The 27,185-nt window shown below is 33.0% G+C and overlaps 1 protein-coding gene across 2 annotated transcripts in view; it reads right to left on the bottom strand.

The window, feature by feature from the left end:
* LRP1B (LDL receptor related protein 1B) overlaps positions 1 to 27,185 on the bottom strand; it is a 1,768,615-nt gene that overhangs the window by 8,185 nt on the left and 1,733,245 nt on the right. For both annotated transcript variants that reach the window (XM_069473041.1, XM_069473049.1), the window contains exons 87-88: positions 6,244 to 6,320; positions 388 to 478 (exon numbers count right to left, since the gene is read on the bottom strand). In XM_069473041.1, the coding sequence (XP_069329142.1) occupies positions 388 to 478; positions 6,244 to 6,320 (168 nt within the window). The remainder of the gene's footprint in view (positions 1 to 387; positions 479 to 6,243; positions 6,321 to 27,185) is intronic.

Below are 27,185 nucleotides of genomic sequence, written 5' to 3'. Positions count from 1 at the left end.
AAATGTAAAATTCTATTGAATTTTTAAACAATATGACTCCTTCCTGGTTTTGCTAGAATATATAAATGGAGCCATTCCATCAATATAATATGGGAGGGAGAGAGTTGTCTATGTTATAATCACTTAAAATAAAATAGAGGGATAAAATGGTTTGAAAAACATAGCATTTTGTACTTGGAATAACTAGATCATGTTTTAATAAATTTTAAAAATCTCTGTTTATTGCCCATGCCTCCCCATCCCCCCAAATCTGAGCTCCAAGTGTGTCCAATATATATAACCTGAACTTTTGTACCCCCATAATGAGCTGAAATTAAAAAACAAATGTCTGCTTATGCAATTATTTGTGTGATTTATTCACAGTTAATCTAGAACATTGCATCTTACCTTCTTTTTCTTTTACAAAGCACTAAACCAATTACCAACGTGGTTATCAAGGTCACCAAGAGGATAAGAGGCACAATGATGGCAATGCTTCCTAGAAAATAAATCGATGAATAGAGGAAAAAATAAATAAAATAAAGATTAATATAACTAAACACTTTCTTACATCAAATTACTTGACCCTTGACATAATAAAAATATAGCTTAGCCCAAATATTTATATTCCTGGTTCATAACCATCTTACAGAAAAATCATTCTCCTATGAAATACTTGATCTGCTGAAAATGTTTCTTTAGACAGCTTTCACTTACACGTTGCATTTAAATACCTTGAGATTTGAGATCTGACTTTTTTGTCATAGTTTACTGAGTCTCACCACACATGTTACTTCAGTGATGAAGTACCTGCTCATAACTACTTGTAAATTAACTATGGCTGAATAAGTATTTACACAGTTGCACTGGTCATATTACCACTCTTAGTTTTATTTCTTTAGCTATAAATACTTTCTGGCCATGAGTACACGTGGCAAGTTAGATGGCAGCCTGGCAAAACAAAAGGGGCATTAGTGTTTGATTTGCACAGACATTGGTCTAAATATTGGTTTTTCCACTTACTTGAAAGGAGTCCTTGAATACGTTATTTAAACACTTTGAGCCTCATGCTCTTCACCAATAAAACAGAGACAAAAAGATCTACCACGCAGGGCTCTTAGCTTGAGCCAGCAAAATTAGAGGGCAAAGGGGATTCTTTTTCTCAAGTTCAGTTTCAGAACAGTTTCAACAAAACATTTTGGTGATTTGGCTTACATTGTAAATGCCAATTTTCCCCTTCTTTCATGTATTTGAGGATGGTCTTAGGTTCTATCACTGATAGAATAGATCTTCAAAAGTGGTCAGAGAAACGTGGTCTTAGTTTGTATGCATCTGATCATACAGGAAAAGCAAAATTGAGGAGAACTTTTGCCTTCCATTCCTAGATTGACAATGAGGGTGATAAAATTTTTAGCCAGGAATTAGTAGGCAACAATACTCCTTTGATGATAATGCAAGCCGCAGGAAAATACACCTAGGATTATATGTCATATATGGCTGGAAGAAAACTGAAAGCAAGAGTTGCCTGATAACAGGAGAGTATTAACTGGCTAACCTTAACTTTTCTAAGAGACAAATATCTAGGGCCCATGAAACAAAGGCTATTGTCTACTTGGAATAAACATCTGCTTGATTCATTCAAGTCAGCTTAATCATTGGCTAACCTAAGAAACAAAACAGCCCAACAATTAATTAAAATTTAACATGGGGATCTTTAATGATTTAGGAACATAATATTAAGGATTATTAAATCATCTGATTTATTTTTCTGTAAATACATGTGCAAGTAAAAGTACTGGGATAGAAATTAATGGTAATATATGCATAATAAGCAGGCACTTAGGGACTTTATTATAGAAATATAGTTCTCTTTTAGTTCTATGGCCAGAGGACACCTGGGTGAGATAGTCCATATTGGAGATCACTTACCAAAATACCAGTTTTCATAAAGGAAATAACGTGTATAAAATAATCTGTCAATTTGTAACTTCAAGAAATAATTTATTTGAAATAATCACATAACCATCTCTTCTATCCAAGAAAAAATATGGCTCACCTTTTTTAGCCACTTTCTAAATGTAAAATTCATTTTACTTTTTCACGTAGCTGCTGAGACCATACAACTTAGTGAGTTTGATATTACATTACCTCCTTGTTTTTGGGAAAGTGAACTTTATATGAATGTGTAATTTATTAGTAATTAATGAAAGTAGAGAATCTGGCATCTTAGATGGTAATTAACATTTGTTCACAGGATTTAATTACCCGACAACAGCTTGGTTTCTTCATAAACTATGACTTCAACTGATTGATCACGACTTTATAAATATCGTTACTTCATTCTTTTTTGCTAGAATGTGTGTAAAATTGGTAGGTGTATAATATCTACCAACAGTGGTTTTTAGGTATATAAAATTTCTTTCCCCTCAGTGCAACTATAAATTTATTTTAAAAAATAGATTGTACTTGTTCCACAGTGTGTCATTCTTCTAAGGGAGAAAGCTGTTAATTATGCAGGCTAGAAAACAAAGGATTTCTTTTCTTTTTTTTCCCATCACAGATGGCAGTTGCAATTCCATATATTATGGCACTCTGTTTAAGAATCTAGATTTCTGATATGTTTATGTAACCAATCAAGGTAACTGCAATAATGCTTAGTGTTGCAGATAAATAATGCAGGGTGGCAGGTTTGCAGGATTTGTTTTATAAAATAGTTTATATTGATGGAAACTGGCAACCACAGATATTTTTAAAATTATAAAATAGGTATTTATCAAAATAAGTATTTTTCCTAGTGGCACATATAGCAGTAAATATCATATTGTAATATATAATGATATATATTACAGGTGATTTCTTAACAATACATTACCGATGGATTGTTTTGAAGTGATAAAAGTACACTCTGTACTTATTGAGGGTAGGAAAAGATATCTCAATAACTTTCTCACAAAACAATAGAGCAAGTCGTTCTTTGCAACTTGTTTCTGAAACCTCATTATGCAACATTTTTCCATCAGAAGAAAGAACTGTCTTATTAAATTGTTATGATGAAGAGCCGCCTTCCGTGGGAGACGTAGCGCCTCATAGCAGTTGAGGTAGTGGAGTCTGGAGCCAAGCTCAAGCTACCTCTGTTCAAATCTCAGTTCTACTATTTACTAGCAACATATCCTTGGGCAAATTACTTACCTTTGTCTCAGTTTATCATCCATAAGATGGGTATCATTGTTAAGAGCTACCACATAGTAGTATCAATAGGATTATGCCTATTTTTAGTCATAAAAATAGCAGACTTGATAAAGATTTGTTTTTGAAGAATTAGGATGAAGACATTATTTTGCGGCATTTTTTAGTTACATCTCAATATTTGCAAATTTATGGTCCCTGATATTATGTAATCAGTTTTTTTCTGTATTGAAACATGACAGTATAAAAGAGATAAGGATAAAGTAGGAGAAGATAAGACACAATGACCCCCTAACAGCTCACATCTGTTGTCACTACAGTAAAATACAGAATTTCTACATCATGGCCCCACAAATGCTGAGTATATTTTTCAGAAACAACAAATAGCACAAATTGAACATTCAGTATCCGCACCCTTAAAACTTTATATAAATTTAAAATGGGAAATATGTAATAAATATTTTATCATCCTGAGTTTAAAATTCTTCAAAATATCTTCATAAGAGTGACACTAGCTTTTTCAAGTGGAACTTAAAACACAAAGCCCTAGGATAACAGATCTGCCTAATTCCACAGGCTATTTTTCAGATACTTTAAACTTCAAGGTGCAGTAAACATCACTACTACTACTCAAAGATAATTAAGAAAGCTGTGCACGAATTGCAAAGGTGGATCTCCATGCAAATTGACAGTAGTTAGGCAGACACAGGCAGTGAATTCTGGACTGTGCCGAGGTCCAATGATGATAGACTACTTCAACTTAAGTGGAAATGCAAATTTAAAAGCACATTCCAAAAGTATTATATTTTTTATTGAACAGATGACTTCTGCTAAAATTTGGGAAACATTTGACAATCATACAATACTTCGGGATTTTATCCAAGAGAATACAAGTATCCCTCCTATATTAGGAAGGATTAGTTTAAATACTTTGTGTGTCTTTTTGGAGTTAGTGAAGCAAGCTGCTCCAAGCATAAATGTCTGACGATAAGCACCTTCTAATAGAATCATTATTTGGTCAACTTTGCTCAAGTTCTGTGATAATTTGACATTTACATAGCTAATAGCCCTTTCAATGTGCATTGATACTTTCATTAAATTTAATGACTTTGAATCAGTGATGAGAGGAAGAGCCTCAGAATCTCTGGCAAAAGGGTTACAATTACTCGTAACTCTTCCCTCTATTTGAAGTTCTCTACTTTAAAACAGTTGCATGTATTTAGAGGTATTTTCTTCTAAAGGAGTTTGTTGCCCACGCAAATAGTTGGAGACTCGACTCTCTAATAAAAACATCTGGAGCATGCCTGCTCAAATAATTTTCCAAACACCAAACTTTCCCCTTGTAGATGGACCTTATATAAAATTTCAAAATTCAACACATATTCTACTCTGTTTCTTTCTTTTCAGAGAGTTTTATCAATATTTAAAATTGTTTTTTGATTCTCTAAAGGCTGTGCATCTTATTTATATTCAATAATTGAGAAATTACCATAAAAGAAAGGCTCAAACACCTTGCCTTTGCAATTCCCAATTTATTATAAATTCAGTGTGTCCTATAGGTTAGTAACTACAAATGTATTTCTCATTTCAAAAATTGCTCTTAATGATTGAGTTTTGTAAATAGTTTACAAAATCAAATATAAATTAGCATGCCTCCAGAATTATTACAAGTAATATCAGTTTGAATCCTAGATCCTGGGAAGAGAGAAAAAGAATTTTTCTTCTTCTCTTCTTCTTTTGCACAGGAAAAGTATATTTAGCGGTGGCTAAAGGTTCTAACCTTTTATGAACTAATTCCCAAAATCCCAGTGTTTTTTTTCCTACAGTTACATACTCATACCTTGCCTGGGGGCTTCTCCCTTCTCTGATCTAAAGACAGCACACAAATTCTAAGGCAAACTCAAAATGCTCCATAACCAAGAATCACTTACTTCGTCTCTCCAAATTCAAATATTCAAGCCTAGACTACTTATTCTAGACCTATTTGCCATTTTTTCAAAGATGTTCATGCTTATTAAGCCAAATTAATCTCCAAATGGTGGAAATTTGGACAATGTTGCTTGAACAACTTTAAGCAATGATATAACAGTATTTTGAGGTGAGGACTACAAACAGGCGGATAGGCAAACATTGGGAGCCTGCTTCTAGGCTACAAAAATTGTATACTTCAGACTTGAATAGTGTCTTTCCTTTTTACAAACTCAAAAGTAGTATGCTTTTGCTTGTTTTCACGAAATCTTTCTCACCAGCAGTGAAGGACTAGGGAGCTAAAGTAAGCATTTGTCAGTCAAGGATATTATTTTTCCTCTTCAAGAATGTATTCACCCTCTCAATAAACATTACAGACTTTTCAAAGGTTCTCCACTCGTGGTCAAATTAATGAAAATATGTGTGAATTGGAAAACTTTATTTCATAGTTTTATTTTGAAAATCTTTATAACACCATTTAAAGTTGTCAGAAAATATAAACACACAAAAAGTCTACAGACGCACAAAAAAGACTTGAAAAAATGTGATCTATATTTTCATACACTTCAAAACCAGTACTTTAAAGACAAAACAATAAGTCAATTTTGATCCTTATAAAGAATTGCTTAATTTATTTCTCTTTAAGACTCACGGATGAAGTCTGTTTGTTCAACAGCACATTGAAATGCATTTCAAAACAATATACTTTGTTCTAATTAAAACACAGAAAAAAAATCACAGAATTATTTTTCTTACTGGAGTATTCTCACATCTATTGTGATATTTGCAGTCTTTGCAGCTGATGGATATTTCCTAAGAAAAGCTTATGCTAGGTTGGCAGATGTGCATTCTGAAAACTGCCCAAGTTTGAGATGAACTCTCGCTACCTAAAAAGGCACGTAAATACTGGTTCTTGTCATTCTCTTTTTATAGATGAAAAGTCAATGCTTCATCTTTCAAGAACACCTGGATTGTAGTGGATCTCTTGCAAAATTCAATGAAGAACATTTTTCAAGACTCAACTCCCTCAGTAATGACATAAAAAGAAAAACAAAGAAAAAGATTTCTGTACTATGTGGACCAACCAAAATATTGACATGAAGAACTTACTTGTGCTGATATGATCAGACTTGCTGCTCTTTGGGGCTGGCCTTTCACACTGTGTGCCTGACCAGTTGGTGGAGCATCTAAAAAGATCCAAACAACAAAAAAGGTATGAATAAAACCCACAAATCTGCTAATGTTACAACTTCAACACTTCAACCAAATGAAATGTTGTAAGAGCCAGTCACATAGATTCATGAATATTAGGTAGAGATTTCTGCTAATTTCCTGCATATTGTCAGTATGCTGAGTCTAAATTCAATTGGACTTCACTTGTTGAAATACTTTTTAAAGTTTAGGTTTATAGTAATTTTTTCTTATTCTGTGTTAAAATTGGCATATTTTATAGAAATATTGAATTATTGATTCAGAAATGGAAACTAATGTGAGAATTACTGAAAATTATAAGTAGCCACTTACAAAAATTGAGTTTGCATATTAAGCAAATCCTTCTTTATTAAGTTTCTGTGATTTGTTTTGTGGGTTGTTCTAAGTCCAAAATGGAACTAACTACCAAAACAGCAAATGGTCATCTGTGTCATAGTTCAAGTTGCAGAATTTTTACTCTTTTAATCGGAGATAAGAAAATATAGTGCTTTCCCATTTTAAATCATACTTCTATTACAATGAAGTCAACAGAATGTGCCCAAGTTTTTATTGGGAAAAGTTGTTTTCCCCAAATAGATATCATGACACTATGATGAGAGGTAGAAAGGATAAGAATAATAGATCTGATTCAAATCCATTCTTTAAACATAAATCACAGCGATATAATTAACCGGTTGCATCAAAATTAATGCTGGAATAGTTTTAGCTGTGTTTAAACAATATCCGTTGGCTAACACAAGATGCCTCTGTGCATCTGTCAGAGGAAATCCACAGAGCAACAATTTAATTGGCTTCAGTTCTTATTTAAAATGACTGTCAAATACCACCATATCAAGACTAGTTGTACACAATAAAGAATAGCTTCCAGAATCATTCCAAGTGGATCTCTCTGGGTATGGTGGGCCAAGCTAAAGAACTGCAATTTCAAAGTCTTTGCCAATTCTGTCATAGCCAATTCTGATAGCTGGAGCTGTTTTTGAACTAGGTTCCTATGATGCCATGTGAATTATCTATAATATTTGTAAAGATAGTATTGGCTGTCCAAAAAACATGGGCAAATTCTCATAACATCATCATTACTGATAAAGTCAAATCATGAACATAAAAATTTCTTTCAAAAAAGCATATATTAACTTAAGCATAATTGACAATGTTACTATATAAAGATATAGTTATTTAATTAATGATAAATTCAAACTATGAATATGGAGCATGATTTAGATGAAAATTAATATCATTATTTATGTTATGATTCAGGTCATCACTCATGCATCAGCTCCATTTTGTTCAGTTAACTCATTAAAAGTTTACATATTATATAATATAATTTTCTATATATCATATTTATTATAAACCATCCTACAAGTAAATCATTAAAATGCATAAATACACTTTAAGTCCAGGTCTATGACTGTCTGTGTTACTGAAGTGAGGTGATGGAATGAGCATATTTTCAAATACTTAGAAAAAAGTAAACAACCAATAAAATAAGTGATTCTTAAAAATAATTTTTTCTTTATCATTTGTGGGTTTTGCAGATGAATGATCTAGAAAATTGTTCCAATTCTTCACAGATTATAATTGTTGACACAGTCCACAGATAATTCAAAATAAGATGTTTAGGAACGTTTTGCAAACATGTCCTTGGAATGAATTCTAATGATTGCAAAATTCTTTTTGTCTTATGTAGTTTTACGTCTGTCAAATCTTCCTAATTGACCACTGAGAATGTTTTCTATGCTTCAGTGAAAAACTAATACTGACTGCTCAGTAATTTCATTATAAAACTGATGTGTACAAGGCTACAGACGTGCAATTATATTCAATTATTAACTAAAATATCAAAATTTGCTCTTTACATTACCTCATTTAAAGAAAAAAAAATACCAAAATCATGTTTCATCTTAAATAAGAGGAATGACCCAAGGTATATTCTGCTGTGTTAGTGGAGATATGAACCTCCAGGGCTCATCATTACACTGAAATGCTTTGGAGTCAGAAAACTGAATTGCTCAGGAATTGAAGGATTAAATGTAAGTTGACACTGTTTTGTTCTGACATGAACATTACATATATTAAATAATATAGAAAATTATGAAAAGTATGCCTTTAGAGCTCCAGACAGAGAGAGATTTTTAAATAAAGAGGATAAGGATAGTGTGATTCTTATTACAAACTCTGAAATTGTTTAAGCAGGATAGGTGGTATTTGTTAATAGTATGGTATAATTTTCTAATTTATCCATGGCTTGGAACCCAGTATTTATGATAGATAAAAGAAGTCACCTGTTTGTGATCATAGTCCTCTTCTATTTTAAATTGTAGGAGCACATTTAAATTCCTAATCTTTGGAATATTTTACTTATTATCTACTGGAAAAACCTCTCAAAGACTGTACTGGAGAAATAATTAATTTTAACAGTAATACATCTTAATCAGCTGATGATCACCTTGCAATTCTCCCTGTACTCCTTATAAAATAATGTTTTATGGCCAAAGATAAAATATGTTCCACTGTTCTGCATTTGTCTCAATCTTAAAAAATTTCCTTTCTATTAAATCAAATAGAAATCGTTATTCTTATTGCCTACCTTACAAAATTACAACTTAAGGCATTTGCTGCTCCACAAGTTCTTCCAGTGGTTGATTTAAGCTCAAATATTTTTATCATCTTTATAGAAATTCGTAAATCTTCATACTCTGAGCAGATTACAATGATCAAAGCCATTAATGGCAGAGCATTTAAGTATAGGAATGTGTGCAGATCATCAAAATTTCCTGTCCAATTCGTCACTGAATTATTTGTATAACCATGCAAATTGTAGTTTCTCTGGCATCTACATTTCTTTCATCATTCCTTAAGCAAAATCCATAGTCCATGCTCTGGTCATCTGTAATCTGTACTGTTACAATCCACTGCTCCCTGTTATTCAAACAGGGACAATTTTCTCTCTCTTTTTTTTTTGTTTTCTGAGACAGAGTCTCACTCTGAGGCCTGGGCTAGAGTGCGTGGCGTCAGCCTAGCTCACAGCAGCCTCAAACTCCTGGGCTCAAGCGATCCTCCGCTCAGCCTCCCCATTAGCTGGGATTACAGGTGCGTGCCATCATGCTCAGCTAATTTTTTCTATTTTTAGTAGAGACTGGGTCTTGCTCTTGCTCAGGCTAATCTCGAACTCCTGAGCTCAAGCACTCCTCCAGCCTCGGCCTCCCAGAATGCTAGGATTACAGGCATGAGCCACCCAGCTTGGCCTGACAATTTTCAAGTTAGTCCTCCAGGGCTCCACCCAGCCATTTAATTTTTCTCACCATCACAAACACCTGTGTATCATTCATTTAGAAATTACTCTACAACTGTTTTTCAGTTCCCTTAACCTTGGGATAATGAAAATAAACTTCATCTTATGTGCTGATCACTATACTATTGTGTATTATATAACTTTTTAAACACTTTTATGAATTTTAACTGAGTACTTCTGTATCAGGGATGGATAGATAGATAAATATTAATAGATAGATTCTTACTTATTTAGTGAAATAATCATTTATTCTTCTTTCTTTATATCATCAAATGAAGATACTGCTCTTAGCAGTTTCCTGCAGTCAGTAGCTGCCTGGTAAAGTGTTATTGATTTAACATTCTTTGACATCTTCCCTTCTTTCCTAGGCCATTGATATTGATAAGAAAGGTTATTTACTACTACATTGTTTTCTTAATCTTATTATTCCATTTCCATAATAGCTGTATGTATATAAAATGCTCTAAATCAGAGAATTTTTTAAGTAGTTTGGGGTTATAGCAAGGAATCTACATTTTAACAAAATGAATGTGATTAAAGTAATCCACATATCACACTTTAAAAAATATTTGATATAAATTATTATTATATTCCCACAGACTTTGTTTTTATGCCAAATGTTATTTACTCATTTCTTTATTCTTACAGGCCAAGAATGATTACTCAAAAGATTAAATAACCTAGGTAGAAGTTCTTTACATAGTCCATGAGTTTATTTATTTATTTTTTGTAATTACTTCTCATTTGAATGTTGCTATATGAAACACATGGTTAGTAAATTCAACCTGTCCCTTAACAGTTTGTGCAATTATTGAATGACTACAATATTTTTTGTTTCAATTATTATTTTCTGTAGCATAGGGGAATATCCCTGTAAAAAGGTAATAGTATATAGATACTACTAGGAAGCACAATAAACACTTTTGGAATATCGTAGTAAGTTCTGCATATATAAGGGGAAAAATATAATCTTTAAAATGGAAGTTATTACATTTAATAGTACAGCTATAAGATATATGATTGAATTGTACAAAATGATGATAGCTCTGAAGTAGTGGAGTGATTATTACACAGAGAATTAAAATCAGATATAAAATACTGAAGGTATATTACAATTTTTAGGTATTGTCTTTCACTGTAACAATGATCAATTTATATGAACTACTGTCATTTTGCAGAAATGTGGTCTAGAATCACCCACTTTGGGAGGACTTCAAAATAAAATAATGAGATTAATAGCTGCTCCCACTTTTCATCAAATTTAAAGGTCATGGACTCTTCTGACCACAGTGAAATTCAAAGGTGAACCTTAAAGCAACTTGAAATTGGATTTCTCCTCTTATATATATGTGCAAGGCTGCCCTTATTAAACATGATGATGGAGGAATTCGGAAAGAAAAATCTTTTAATATAACCTTTTCTTTCACCATACAGGAAAAATAATGGCACAACAGTATTAAAGAAGCCTTGGAAAAATCATGCATGGTGTCATGAATGCCTCAGTGCTCCTAAGATCTTATTCAATAATAAAGAAAAATTATGATTACATGTTATGCATCAGATTTATGTAAAAGTATTTTAATTAAATGAAGAAAATTAGAAAAAGTAAAAATTACATGCAAAATGCATTTTTTTCTGATTAATTCTCCAAATTTCATTCTTTTGATATTAAGAATATGACTATATTTACATAATATTCCTCACTTGAAAGCTCTATACTTTATGTAGCCTCCAGCACCTTCTATGCCCCCTCACCTAGCAGATAGTAGCACTGAAAAATGCAAAATTTTTTATTTCATTTTGGGACACATACTTAGATATTTATTCACCCACTTTGCTTGATTTTTCCTTAAAACTATTTGTTATCTATATAGCTTCCCAACCTTCTAGATAAAATTACGTCATGTATACATAAGGATCCTTAATTTTTATAACATGCTTCAAAAATTTCCTGCCCCAACTTTCATCTGAAATTTTGTATAACGTTCAATTAAAATTTGCAAAACTTTGTGACAGATCCTAGGATAGATACTGTCATAAAAAATACACTTGTATTCAAATTCTATCATAACCATATGAATAGAAATTATCCACTGTATGAAATGAGGACACCCATGTTCAAATAATCTGCCTAAAGAATCACAGCTAATAAATGGTAGAAATAGAATGTGGAGTTATTATTTTATTATTGTTTTAGATGACAATTTCGTGATCCTTTTAATTCAATGCAGAAGTAGGAAAAAAAATTTTCCTTACTTTTACATGCCCAAGAGAGTACCAGGCTCTTAATTACAAAGTCAAAATATTCAGAACAGATACTCCCCTGTGCCACGTCCTGTGACTGGGAGCTGAGCGCCCTGGCCCCCCACCCCCTGCCATTAGGATCTGACCAGACGAGTGTCAGAGACCACAGGCATCACCTGAGAAGCCTTGGGCAACTACATCAGAGGGACCTAGGCAGTGTGGGGGAGAACCTCAGCTTCCCAGCAGCCCCAGCCCACCTCTGCAGTCCCTGGGACACTGAGATAAACCCCTGCCTCTGTGACTGGCATCAGCAGTCGCCATGGTGATGGAACAGCCCAGACATCTGTGTGGCTCTGCCCATGTAATCTCCAGATCCAGCTCAGAAGTTCTCACTGTGCCAGAGCCCAAGGCTCTGCCCCTGTGGCTCCAGGGACTCTGCCAGACCTGTGATACCACCCCTTAGATACCAGAATTGTGCCAGGGTGCCAAGACCCCAACCTGAGTTTCCACTACTGACCATTGGGCTGGCAGAAGCTCACCCAGCTCTAACTTTTCACCTAGGATCCACCAGCCCTGGGCAGCCATTACTACTGGACCTGGTTCGTGCAAATGCCCACAGCGTGGTCATCCACAACCACTGCCTAAATAGAATCACCCAGCTGCCAATGTCACCTCCACTGGGTGACCCCAGGCAGAGCAATCCCCCACAATAGCCACTGTGGAGAGGGTCACATCCAGCCCCCAACTTAAGCTTCCAACAATGAGCTGGGGAACAACCCTCCAATCCACACAAAGATTATCTAGCACTGGCTTGAACTAAGGAAATCACAGGGGAATGGGCCAAAATGGAACAGCTGTTCTAAAGGCTTTCAGTGCACACACACTTCCCTGATGGGTCAACACTTCAGAGTAGGACAGAAAATCTCCATCTAGCACTTCTCCCTTCTCATTACTAAACAGGAGAGTTCCCTGCAAAGGAGAAAATGTACCTTGCAATCCTGTTAACCCAGAGCTGAAAGAAGAGGAGTCAGATGAGGATAAACCAACAAAAGAAGCCTGGCAACATGAAGAAACAAAATAGTTCAACACCCCCAAGGGATCATAGTGGAGTTAAACAGTGGAGTACATCCACAAGGAGATTGGTGAAATAACATAAATGGAATACAGAATATACGTGGCAAATAAGATGAATGGAATTGAAGAGAAGGTTGAAAACCAACAAAAAGATGCCAAAAAATATCTTGGGAAATCAAGGAAAAAGTTGCTATAGAGGTAGACAACCTAAGAAAGGATATAATAAAACTTAAAGAAATGAAATAGTCATTTAAGTAATTTCAAAACACAACAGAAAGCCTTAACAACAGAATAAACCAAGAGGAAGAAAGAATCTCAGAGCTTGAATAAAAGGCTCTCAAGCTAATCCAGTCATTCAAGGAGGCACAGAAGAGAATAAAAACGTCTGAGCAACCACTGAGGGAGATATGGGACTATATGAAGTGAAGTAACATATAAATTACAGCTATCCCTGAGGGATAAGAAGAAAAAGCAAAAGCCTGGAATACCTGGTTGAGGGAATTATTGATGAAAACTTCCCTGGTATCACCAGAGATTCAGACATCCAGATGGTTTGATGATTATCAAACACTAGGAAGATTCATAGCAAATAGGACATCTCCAAGATACATAGTCATCAACATGGCCAAAATAAAAATGAAGGATAAAATTATGCAAGCAGCACGATAAAAGCAACAACGAACCTAGAAAGATCAGGCTAACTGCAGACTTCTCACCAGAAACCTTACAAGCCAGAAGAGATTGGGGCTACATCTTCAATTTTCCCAAACAGAATAACTGCCAGCCTAGAATTTTGAATCTTGCAAAACTAAGTTTCACAATTGTTAAAGAAAGTAATTCTATTCCAGACAAGAAAACATTGAGGGAAATTGTCATTACCAGACCTGCCCCACAGAAATATTCAGAACTGTATTATATACAGATCACCACAGGCTGGGCGTGGTGGCTCACTCCTGTAATTCTAGCACTCTGGGAGGCCAAGGCAGGAGGATCGCTCAAGGTCAGGAGTTCAAGACCAGCCTGAGCAAGAGCGAGATATCATCTATACTAAAAATAGAAAGAAATTAGCTGGACAACTAAAAATATTTAGAAAAAATTAGCCAGGCATGGTGGCACATGCCTGTAGTCCCAGCTACTTGGGAAGCTGAGGCAGAAGAAGTGCTTAAGTCCAGGAGTTTGAGGTTGCTGTGAGCTAGGCTGATGCCACAGCACTCTAGCCTGGACAACAGAGAGAGACCCTGTTTCAAAAAAAAAAAAAAATTAGCACAATAGATTCACAACACTATAAAATCACTAAAACAAACAAACAAAAATCCCTAAAACTCACAACTCTCATAAAGCAATAGCACAAGAGGGAAATCAAACAATAAAGTATACCCAAAATGATGAACAGAGCAGCACCCCATATATCAATTCTATCATTCAATGTTAGTGGTATTAATGTTCCATTCAAAAGACATAGGCTGGCTAAATGGACGAAATAACACAACCCAAATATCTTCTGTCTCCAGGAAACACATCTAAACCATAAGGACACACACAGATTCCCATTGAAAGGATGGAAAAAAATATTCCACACAAATGGTAATAAAAAGAGAGCAGGTATAGACATTCCCATATCAGATAAAATTGACTTTAAATCAACAAAGATAAAGAAAGACAAAGAGAATTATTATGCACTGATAAAGGAAGCAATTGAACAAGTAGACTTAACAATCCTAAATATATATGCATCTAACATAGGAATTCCCAGATACATAAAGCAAATTTTACTCGAGGTAAGCAAAGAAATAAATAGCATCATAATTGTGGGGGGATTCCACACTCCATTGTCAGAGCCGGAGTGAATCATCAAAACAGAAACTAAATAAAGGAGCACTGCACTTAAACTGGACTCTAAATCAAATGGTCCTAATAAACATTTACAGAACATTTTACCTTAAAATTACTGAATATACATTCTTGTGAATAGCACAGGGGACATTCTCCAAGACTGATCATATCTTAGGCCACAAAAAAAGCCTCCAAAAATTCAAAAAAATCAAAATCACACCATGTACCTTCTTAGTCCACAATGAAATAAAACTGGAAATTAATCACAAGAGAAACACTCAAACATACACAAAGTCATGAAAATTAAACAAACTGCTACTGAACAATTATTGGGTCAAGAATGATATTAAAATGGAAATTAAAAGATTCCTTGAATTGAACGACAAAGGGGACACAAGCTCTCGAAATCTATGGGACTTAGCAAAAGCATTCCTCGTGGAAAAATTCATACCCTTAAATGCTTACATCAAAAAGACAGAAAGATCAAAAATTAACAACCTAATATCATACCTCAAAGAACTATAAGAAGAAGAGAAAACAAACCCAAAGCCAGCAGAAGAAAAGAAATAAAGGGCAGGGCAGAACTAATGAAATTAAACACAAAAATATAATACAGAAGATCAATGAAATAAACTTGGGTCTTTGAAAAGACAAACAAAATCTATAGACCTCTTGCTAGATTAACCAAGAATAGAAGAGGAAGGACCCAAATAAGTTCCATCAGAAATAAACAAGGAGACATTACAACTTATACCACAGAAATACAAAACATTATCCATGAATATTATGAAAATCTCCATGCACATAAACTAGAAAATGTACAGAAAATGGACATATTCCTGGAAATAAACAACTTCCAAATTCACAATCAGGAAAAAATACAACTTCTGAACAGACCAATAATGAGCAGCAATATTGAGGCAGTAATAAAACATCGCCCAACAAAAATATGCCCTGGACCAGATGGATTCACAACTGAATTCTACCTGACCTACAAAAAGAGCTGGTATTCACAGTGCAGAAATTATTTCATAACATCAAGAAGGAAGGAATCCTCCCCAACTCATTCTACGAAGTTGGTATCATCTGATACAAATGTCAGAAAAGGATACAAAACAACAACAAAAAACTACAGACCAATATCCCTTACAAATATAGATGCCAAAATCCTCCATAAAATACTAGCAAACTGAATCCAGCAGCACATCAAAAAAATAATCCGCCAGGACCAAATGGGCTTCATCCCAGGGATGCAAGGTTGGTTCAATGTGCATAAATCAATGAATGTGATTCATCACATAAACAGAAGCTAAAACAAAGATCATATGATCATCTCAATAGATGTAGAAAAAGCATTCCAGAAAATTCTGTTCCCTTTCATGATAAAAACCTTCAACAAACTAGGCATAGAAGGAACATATCTTAAAATTATGAAATCCATATATGACAAACCCACAGCCAACATTATGCTGAATGGGAAAAATTGAAAACATTCCTCCTAAGAAAAGGAACAAATCAAGGGTGATCACTGTCACCAATTCTATTTGATATAATGCTGGAAATCCTAGCCAGAGCAATCAAGAAAGAGAAAGAAATAAAGGGTATCTAAATGGGAAGGAGGAGATCAAACTATTGATTTTCACTGATGATATGATATGGTATTTGGAAAAGCCCAATGAATCCAACAAAAGAATTCTGGAATTAATAAATAAATTGAGCAAAGTCTCAGGATAAAAAAAAAATCAATGTGTATAAATCAGTAGCATTTCTATACACCAATGACATTTAAGCTGACAGTCAAATCAAAGACTCAATACCATTCATAATATCTACAAAAAATAAATAGAATACCTAGGAATATACTTAACTGAGCAAGTGAAAGAACTCTACAAGAACTAGGAAACACTGAGGAAAGACATCACAGAGGACATAAACAAGTGTAAAAACATATCATACTTATGGATCAGTAGAATCAACATTGTTAAAATGTCCATACTACTCAAAGTGATTTACAGATTCAATGCAATCCCCATCAAAATAACAAGGTCATGTTTCACAGATCTAGAAAAAATAATTCTACACATTTTTTTTTGAACCAGAAAAGAGCCCAAATAGCCAAAGCAATCTTAAACAAAAGAAACACATCTGGAGGAATCACATTACCAGACTGCAAACTATACTGCAAGGCTATAGTAATCAAAACAGCATGATACTGGCACCAAAATAGAGATACAGACCAATGAAAAGAACAGAGAACACAGATATAAAACCATCTACATACAACCAACTGATCTGTGACAAAGTAGACAACAATGCATACTGGGGAAAAGAAGACCTATTCAATAAATGAGGCTCAGAAAATTGGATGGCCACATGCAGAAGAATGAAACAGGTCTCATATCTATCACCACTCACAAAAATTAATTCAAGATGGATAAAAGGCTTATATGTAATGCACAAAACTGTAAGAATTCTAGAAGAAAATGTAGGAAAAACTCTTCTGTATAGGCCTAGGGAATGAAATTTATGACTAAGACCCCAATGGCAATTACAGCAACAACAAACTAAATAAATGGGACTTGATTAACTTAAAAAGCTTCTGCATAGCTAAGGAAATAGTCATTAGAGCAAATAGCCTACAGAATGGGAGAAAATATTTTCAAACTATACATCTGATAAAGGGCTCATATCTAGAATCTACAAGTAACTCAAACAAATCAGGAAGAAAAAAAAACCCAAGAAACCTCATTAAAAAGTGGACAAAAAACATGAACAGAAGATTTTCAAAAGAAGTTAGACAAATGACTAACAAACATATGAAAAAACGCTCAATGTCATTAATAATCAGTGAAATACAAATTAAAACCACAATGAGATAACACCTTACCCCTGTTAGAATGGCTTTCATTAAAAAGTCCAAAAACAATAGATTATGGTGTGGATGCAAAAAGAAAGGAGCACTTATACACTGTTGGTGAGAAACTACAAATTAGTACAACCTTTATGGAAAATAGTATGGAGATTCCTCAAAGAACTAACAGTAGACCTACCTTTCCAGCAATCCACTGCTGGTATTAACTCAAAGGAAAAGAAGTCATTTTATCAAAAAGATGCCTGTATTTGAATGTTTATAGCAGTACAATTCACAGTTGCAAAGATGTGCAATCAACCTAAGTGCCCATCAGTTAATGAATAGAGTAACAAAATGTGGTTTATGTATACCACAGAATACTACTCAGCCATAAAAAGATGAATTAATGCCTTTGCAACAATTTAGATAGAACTAGAGACCATTATACTAAGTGAAGTTTCCCAAGGATAGAAAAACAAATACCACATATACTCGCTATTAAATTGGAACTAACTTATGGGTTTACATATGCCTAGAGGGAAGTAAAGCTCATTGGAAATCAAGTCTTGGGGAGGGGAGCAGAGGGAAAGAGCAAACACCTATCTAATGGGTACAATGAACACTTTTTGGGTGATGGGCACACTTATAGCTGTGACTCAAGCATTACAAAAGTGATTCATGTAACAAAAACATTTGTACCCCCTTAATATTCTGAAATTAAAAAAATAAAAATTCAAAATATTATCTAAAAAATGCAAACAAATGCATTTTTTGAGTTGTAAAATTGTTAAGTATTAACACATTGACTCAGAGCGGTGGTCAGCAATGCCCAATAATCTGTCTCTGGTAGTGACAGTGAGGAAGATATTAATGTCCTTCTTGATATCAACTTCACATCTTTGTGGTGCTCCAAAATACTGTAGATGTACTTAATGTATCTTTAAAGATCCATCACTCATAAATTCATCCCAAATGTAAAAACAATAAGTATAACCCTTATTATGACTCAGTTAATATAATTTTGAATTTCCACAATAATTTAATCCATCTTTAACTCATCTGGTATTTTTTCTTATAAACTATTTGGTACTATAATTTCTGTTTATTCAGTACTCTTCTCATCAAAATTTGACTGTTACTTCTTACCTGGCAATAGCTAGTTATTACCCTGTATTGGTTTCTTCAAATAGCCTAAGTTATAATCTTAAATTTATATGTGTTTTAATAAGTATACTTGATTCCACTGCATAATAATACATTATATTGCCCAATTTTAAAATATTACATTAAATCTGTAAGTGTTAACTAGTACTGATAAGATTTAAGTCAAAATTAATCTTACCTCAATATTAAGAAAATTTAATCAAAAAGTATTCTTGATTTCTGAGGGGTGTTGATGTGATAGAGTAAAAAATAATAATTATAACATGCTCAATAAAGTATTTATTGAACCAAAAATTATTTTTGGAAAGGGTAAAAATTAATGAGAAGTTTCAATTGGAGAGGTAGCCATGAAAGAAATAAAATTAATAAAATGGATTATTTAAAGTTATGTATTTTAAGAACTAAGGATAAGTAGAAAAGTTGAAATCTAGTTTATGAATACCTAATCCAGAAAAAGAAGATTGTTAAATTTGGGTGCTTTAAGTTAGAAATGTTTAAACATGAAATTCTGTGCAATCCTGCTTGAGCATAAATGGCCACTGAAGTGTTAAATGATGACTGAATAAATTTTAAAAATATGAAATGTCTAGGAATGGAACACTTTACCATCTAGATATTCTTCAGAAAATTTTACTGAAAGCTGATCAGAAAGGCATAAGTATTTTTTAGAGTAAGTATACTATTTCTACTTAACTGAATATATTACACATATTGACTGAAAAGGAAAAGAAATGATCATAAAATTAGTATTAAGTATTATGGTGGATGTAATTGAAGACATACAAGAAGGCTATTACATTAGAAACAGTGGTTACAATCCTATAGCTAAAGGTAGGAAGAAAATTCGAATGTATGCAATACCAAAGGAAGCTTTCAAGATGAAAACCAGTTTCAAAATTGGTGTAAAACCATACAAAGCCATGGAGGGAAATTCAATGCTTAATACCACATAGACAAAGCACCTAGCTTACTACCTGAATATTTTATGTTTCAGCACAGAGTAAGAATAAACAATAAAGAAATTTTCTATAAAAATGCAATGAAGGTCTTTCCTAATTCTTAGGGTTTCTGAAGTGCAGGGTAATGGGACCTGAGACTGTGATGGGAATACCTGGCATATCCAATTGTAATATCTCTTAAGTATGCTGTTATTAAGTACTGTTCAGGATATATTTATCCTATACAAATCTGGGGCAATGGTAGGACATCAGGAGGTGTTATTAGAAGGTTTTGAGTATGTGAATGCCTTTATTAGTGCAATATCTAACTCTAAAAATATTCAATTTACTTTTAGGTGCAGCATTCATGTATAGAAATACTGATGTGAGCCATTTATTTAATTTATAGTCTAAATCATTGGGAAATGAATTAGATGTACAAATGGCTATCTTCTTTCCAGTTTTTCAGCATAGCCCTGGTTCTAGTTTGCAAGTTTTCCTAATTATTCTTGCATATCCACCAAAAGTATACAAAGCTTTCCAGAACCAAACAATTTGTAATTGATAAAGGGACATTGCATTAGTATCAGCTTCAGCTACCCAATTACTACTATTCAGCCTTCCTCAAAATCTAGGACATGCACTTTCAAATTTTTTTTTAATTGTAATTGTTTAAAAATAAAACAACCAATCAAAAAAAGAAAAAGACTGAAATAAAATGAGAAAGATTTGTTAAAATCAAGCTTCAGTATGAATTAACAAATTTGTCTACCCAGAATAAATGTTAATTAGTTACAAAATTCTCACCAGATTTGTTTAATATTTATAGGAACATTTTGCAGACAAACATTTGAAAGCTTATGACAAAAGATGCCTATCACATACATATCTTTCCTAATCCTAGTGTTTGATTACTTTTCCTAGACTCGAGGTGAGAAGGTTTAAGCAGGCAATGCATGCTCTAAAAATTGGTTCAGGAAATAGAGACAAATGTCTTCAACGAATCTAAAATGCTATAAAATACTACAGTAGCATTTTACATAATAGAGAAAACTGCTACTGGTGTCAATTATAAATATCTTTATATATTTGATCAATATCCAATCAAAAATATGCTATATTCTACTTTTATATGTCTCTACTTATACATACATTCATAAATATCTAAATATGCATTTGCCGATGACTATGCTAGACTATAATTTACTAAAAGGTACAGATGATGTACTATTCATCTTTTTATTCTCTCATTTCTTGAACACTATCTGATACATAGTCAATACATAAATTTGGTTGTTCAGTATGTTTGCTGTTTGACAAAATGAATGAATGGAGGCAGGAAGGCATGGAGGAGCATAGTTGAACACATATGAATACACATCCTTATCTAGAAGTGTAATATACATGTGCATACCCTATTCTGTGAAGAATGTATAGCACCATTCATAAGGAACATGCTTTCATGTGATTACCAGTCATTGCTTATTCAAAAGAATGTTAATATATTATGTGAAATATTTTAGATATAAGAACCAGAGTAAATGTTTTTGTTTTTAATTTTGTTTCTTCTTTCTTTCATTCTTTCATTCATTAGTTCTTCCATTTATAAAATTAGTTTGATTACATTCTAGCAACTTGGGCATATATAAATTTTATTCATTCAGTGATGGAAATTGTGTGCCATTTACTTCTTGTTTTAGGGTTCACCAAACTAAGAAAATGTTACTTTATTTCTGTGACAAAAAATCAGTTCTAAAGGTATTGGCCTGATGGGTACTTTAATATGGAAATCAGTTTTATATAAAAAACAATAAATATACAACTAAATGTAATTTAATTCTATCAATTAATTTAAATGATTTCTTGAAATTTAAGTGCTGGGATGGGTGATACAGATAGTATGTGTGAGTTTTGGAATTAGACAGGCCTGGGTTGAAATCTAGACTCTGCTTCTCACAAAGGCTCTATCTTCAGGCAATTCACCTCATTTCTGGTTTCTTGATTCTTATTACAGGGCAGAGCAAAGCTTCCTGCTTTTGTCATGCTTTACCACAGATCTAGCCTCTTGTGTTTTAACTTTATTTTCCCCTTAAATCTACTTCCTATCCTAATTTATATTTTTTCCTTTCTATTTTATATGGTTTTCTTTCACTACCTCAAGTTTTTCTTCCTTCCTTCTTTTCCTTTTTTCTTTTTACCAAGGCAAACTAAACTTCTCAAAAGCAAAAAAAAAAAAAAATAATAATAATAATTCCAGGTTTCTTGAGAAATACAATATATATAAAATTTGCATCTGAATTATTTTAACTCAGATGATAAATGATATTATAAATGTTAAATTTAAAGATTGCATATGGCATATCCATATCAATATAATTATAATTTCTGATTTCTATTCCCAGTGGAAAAAATGGTAGGCCTTAGTTTCTCTATTCCTTTAACATGATGTCTCCTTCTGCTACTATCTTAGTATAGAAAAGGAGAAATAAATTATTTCCCTAAATGATGGTAATATGAGCAATTTCTAATTTTTTTTTAATATATAAACTAATTTGACTGGTAAGCCTTTGAGTCTAATCCTCATTTGGGAATTGTATAGGGTTCATTTGGGATCAAGTGTTAGGCTGAAGGTTAATTAATATAATTTTATTGACTTGTTCAAGCATGGGGCATGAGCAAGAAATAAATCTTTTTTGCTATAAGCATCTAAACTTTAAGGTTGTTTGCTATAGCTGTAAAATCTAAGGAAAGCAGTCTAATAGAAACAAAAGAATTTAAATTGTTAAAGAGGTAACAGTTACACAAACAAAAATAATATATAGTATGTCGTATTTGCTTTCTTTGGTTATTCTGATCTACTGATTATATTAAATGCCAAGACTATGTCCCAAAAATCAAGGGAAAATAACGTAACCACATCAAAGCTACATGCCAAGAGCTGCCCAGTATACAATTATGTAATAATTGTTCTTTATTAAGCAGTGCCACTTGTACTCTCAAAGCACAAATCGGAGTTTAAACTTGCACAGAAAAATATATCTGTGTTGTTTTTTTCCCCATGGCATGACTTGCATGGTGAAAACTGGAACAAGCTACAACCTTATACCTGGGATGATAAAGGATAGATATTGATGTGACAAGTTGTCTTGGCCTTTACTGCTCCAAAAGACATGCACATTTTATATTTTGTGCTTTGAAAATATGCCACAGGGCAGAAAGCAAATCAAGAACATGCAATGACCTGACTCTTGAAATGTGGACAACACAGGCTGCTGAAGTTGAATTGCTCAATACCGCCTCTGAAAAGTTGTGATCTATTTGAAATCACTCATGACAACTTCCTTGGGCTGGTCTCAAATAATCTCTGTGGAGCCACAAGGTCACTGGTCCACACGGGGGAGTACTGGGCAGGCTGACAGGAGGACCAGTGTACAGATTGTGCAGTCTCCTTTTTGCAAAGCCAATTTGAGAAACTAAGGCCTTAATTAGCCATCATAATATAGAGGAATAATTCCCACCTTTTAAAAATTTGTGACAGAAAGAGAACTCATTATCTCCCTCCCAAAAGCCTCAACAAAAGCTTCTCTAGTACCTGTGAATTTCCTTATGTACTTCCCACCCTAAGGACTTGGAAAATAATGCTGAACTTTTAATAAAATAATTAGATTGGAACAATCACAAAACGACAAAGTGCTTAATTCAGATCACTCTCTAAATGGATGTCCCTTTGGTACTTACATATTCACTTTGCATCCTTCTGCGCTTTAAAAAATTCATTTCAAAAATGTTTGTAAAGCTAGTTTCCACTCACATTTTCTAAGGTAATTGAGGACAGACACCCTCAATAGTACTTGAGCTGGCTTTATTGCAGTTCCCTTCCCAATCGCTATTACTGTCATTGTGATCTCACTATTAACCTTTTGTCCATGCCAGATTTTGCTTATTTTTAGTAATATGCACTTTTTAAAAAAATCCTCAACATATTTTTCATCTTCAGATTCCTAGAAGCTCAAATTATACCAGGTTTTGATTATTTTCTGTCTTGTCTATTACAATGGCTCTAAGATTTTACTTTTTTTGTTAGTGTTTATTATGTTGAAGACATTTTTAATCCTCAAAACAATCTTAGGGAATAGATGCTATTAGCATTTCCACATTAAAATGAGAAAAGAGACATGGAGAAGAAAAAGTGAACGAACAAAACAAACTACAATCCTGAGATACGAGGTCCTCTATATTGTTTTTTTGTGCTCTGTTTAATAACAAACCCACTAGTCATTTTTTAACTGAAAAATCTGTATTGTCCTTTCCATTGCAAATGGCTAGTCATTATAAAATCTACTTTGTCAAACCTAGAGGTTATTTTGTAACAGATCACCATGTCGTTAAGACCTTTCTGAAACATACACATGATTGTGACACTTAATATTTCAAATGGTACCAATGTTCCCCTATTGCTTATAGGATGAATTTCAAACTACTATCTAAGCATGCCAATTTGGAGAATTATGATTACTATAACTAATATTAATAATTATTAATATTATTGTCCAATATTCCTCCACAAGCACCATTTATCTTACACAACTCAAATGCCCAAAGCACCAGCCATGTTCCTTCTTGTCTTATCTCCTACCTCAGACTCAGAGGCTCTCAAGAGCAGGTGCTATCCCTGACTTTCCTCTTATTTCCTACCCATTTTTGAAAGAAAATCTCAAAGAAAAAAAAATACAAACAACAAACGAAAGCCAAGGGGAAGAGAGAAAAAAATGAATCAAATTAAGCTTTCCTAATAAGATGCTGTATTAAACCTGCTTTGTTTTTTATTTAGATATTTAATGTGAGTTTCACAGCACTCAGGAAACATCAGACAGTACTTTTAGAAGTTTTAAAAATAAGATAAACAGGCCAAAAATCATGGTAAAATAGATAATTTTTCTCTTATTTTCTGACTCTTCATTCTTTGAGAATTTATTAATGAAGAAAGATGTGCTATTATAATGACGATAGAATGATTGTTATATCATAGGCTTTCATATATCATAATACAATACAGGCATCAAGACATTAGTTTTTTAACAACTTTAATTAAGCACATGTTACATGGAAAAAGCATGCTAGCTGTTGGGATAAAATAGATAAATCAGACAACCTCTTACTTAAAGAAATTTATAATCTGCTGAAGAACAATAGATAATCCAAATTTAAAGATGCATAGACTAGAACAGGGAGCATTGCCAGGCCAATTTCATGGAAATATGTTTTATGTCAAAAGGCCACACACAGATGACAGGTCAATTCTAGCCATAAAAAATGGATATCATGGAGCAATATGAGAAATGTAAAAACACATGCATACACGCGCGCACACACACACACACACACACACACACAAATGATGAGAGAGAAAAGATAATTTTGTGAAGAACCATTTTCCAAAAAAAGATAAACAAAAATCAGATGCGATATATAATAAATCTAACAAAAAAAAAAAAAAAACTTGAAGGGAAAATGCTCACAGCAAGTTGTTTTTAGCTTTTGTTTCAAATGAAGAATTAAAACATAAAAAACTAACAGTACTATCTTGTTTTTGACCACATGGAGAATTGTTCTTGCTATGGGCAAGAAGCAATAATATATATTATAAGAAGTGTCCTGGAGTTTTGCCATACTGCCATTTTCAAAACAGTGAGTGCCTGAATTCGTAAGATTTTAGGAAAAATGTAATATTAGAATTAGATCTTTTTACTTCTCTCTTTTCAGACAATTCAAATAAAAACTTGTTTTTTTCTTCTATTTTTAAAACAGAATATGAATTATATGGAAAATTATCTTTGAAAAATAAATGTTACCCAAATTCCAGGAATAATAGATACCCATTGTTATCATTTTGATGTGCTTTCTTTAATACTATTCAGTGTGTATGTACATGTATATCATAAAAAGATATATATACATGTCATTTTATGTGTTTGCATATATTAATATGTGCTGTATAATATACTTTTTATAAAATTAGATTACATACTTTATATATTATATTTTTAGTCAAAACTATGTGATTATTATTCTTACTTTTGTATTTATTTTATGTTACTTATTTTTTTATTTCTGTTACTGGAATCTCTTTCCCTAGATAGGCCCATGCTCACTTTTCCTTAACATCTTGACACAAATATCACTATTTAACTGGCCACCTAACTTCACATTTTAAACCTCTCCTCAAAATTCCATATCCCTCTCCTCTGCTCTATTTTTATCTTGACATATAAAGACACTTAACACTATTAACATACTTATTTTACACATTTATTTTCTTTATTTTCTATCCTCTCTCTCAGATGTCCACAAAGTAAATATTTGTGTCTGTTTTGTTCATTGATATATATTCTAGTGCTGAAGATAGTATCTGATATATATAGTAGGTGCTCAATAAATTTTTGTTGATGAATGAATATCGGAAGAAAAGATTGGCAGTATTTTTTTTTTATCTCAAAAGGCGATGTATGAAGCAATCAAGGGACAGACACCTGAGATTCTTGTTCTTACAGACTGTGGATCTTTGAGCCTTGGAATTCACAGTACAAAGGAGGTGGAAAGGACTATTCAATGAAGTTAGGCATAAATAGGCTATTTATATGCCTAGATACACTCTCATATATTATTTTGATGTATCAGAGAAATAAATTATAAAAGCATACAGAAAAAATAAACAGAAATACTTATTTGTGATCCAAGAAATTTATGATTAGCTCCTCAGTTGCCCCAGAGAGTTAACAATAAGTTTTGTGTTACTCTTTATTTTTGCTGCTAATGGGGTCTTTGTCTTTTCAGTATTTTCGTAGCTATTTTAGAGGAATTTTAGAAGAATTTGTACCTGGGGCTGTGATTCTGATGTAATTTTAAACCAATTTCTAGACAGAATCTGAATATTAATAGAAATCACATTTAAATACAAAGTATCTTAAAGTTTTGTAGTGCATTAGTGAATAATTAGTTCAAACTCATTACTTTACAGACAAGGAAAATGTGACAGAGAGTGTAACTTCTTCAAAGAGACAGCTAGTTTGATTCATAAAGTCTATAACTTTAGACCCAATATTTCCACTTCTGAGTGTTAATCACAGAAAACTAATGAGTACAGAGGTATCTGTGTACAGAAGGTTTTATCCTAGGAAAAAACCTAGTAAGAAATAAATAAAGAGATAAATAAACAATCTCGCCTAATTATTGAATGCTGTAGGGTTGGTTAAATATAGTACGGATAACCAGGCAACAGAACAATGTGCAACCATTAAGATGAAAAACATCTAAGAATACACTTAACATGGAATGATGTTTACAATGTATTATAGGTAAATAAACATAAAATAGTGTGTACCATATGATCTCATTTTAAATATTAATATATAACACTCTGCAAATGTACATTTGCATAAAG

This window comes from Eulemur rufifrons, chromosome 1 (genome assembly GCF_041146395.1).
Source record: "Eulemur rufifrons isolate Redbay chromosome 1, OSU_ERuf_1, whole genome shotgun sequence".
In the NCBI taxonomy this organism is placed as follows: Eukaryota; Metazoa; Chordata; class Mammalia; order Primates; family Lemuridae; genus Eulemur; species Eulemur rufifrons.
This window is presented reverse-complemented; position numbering and strand designations above follow the sequence as displayed.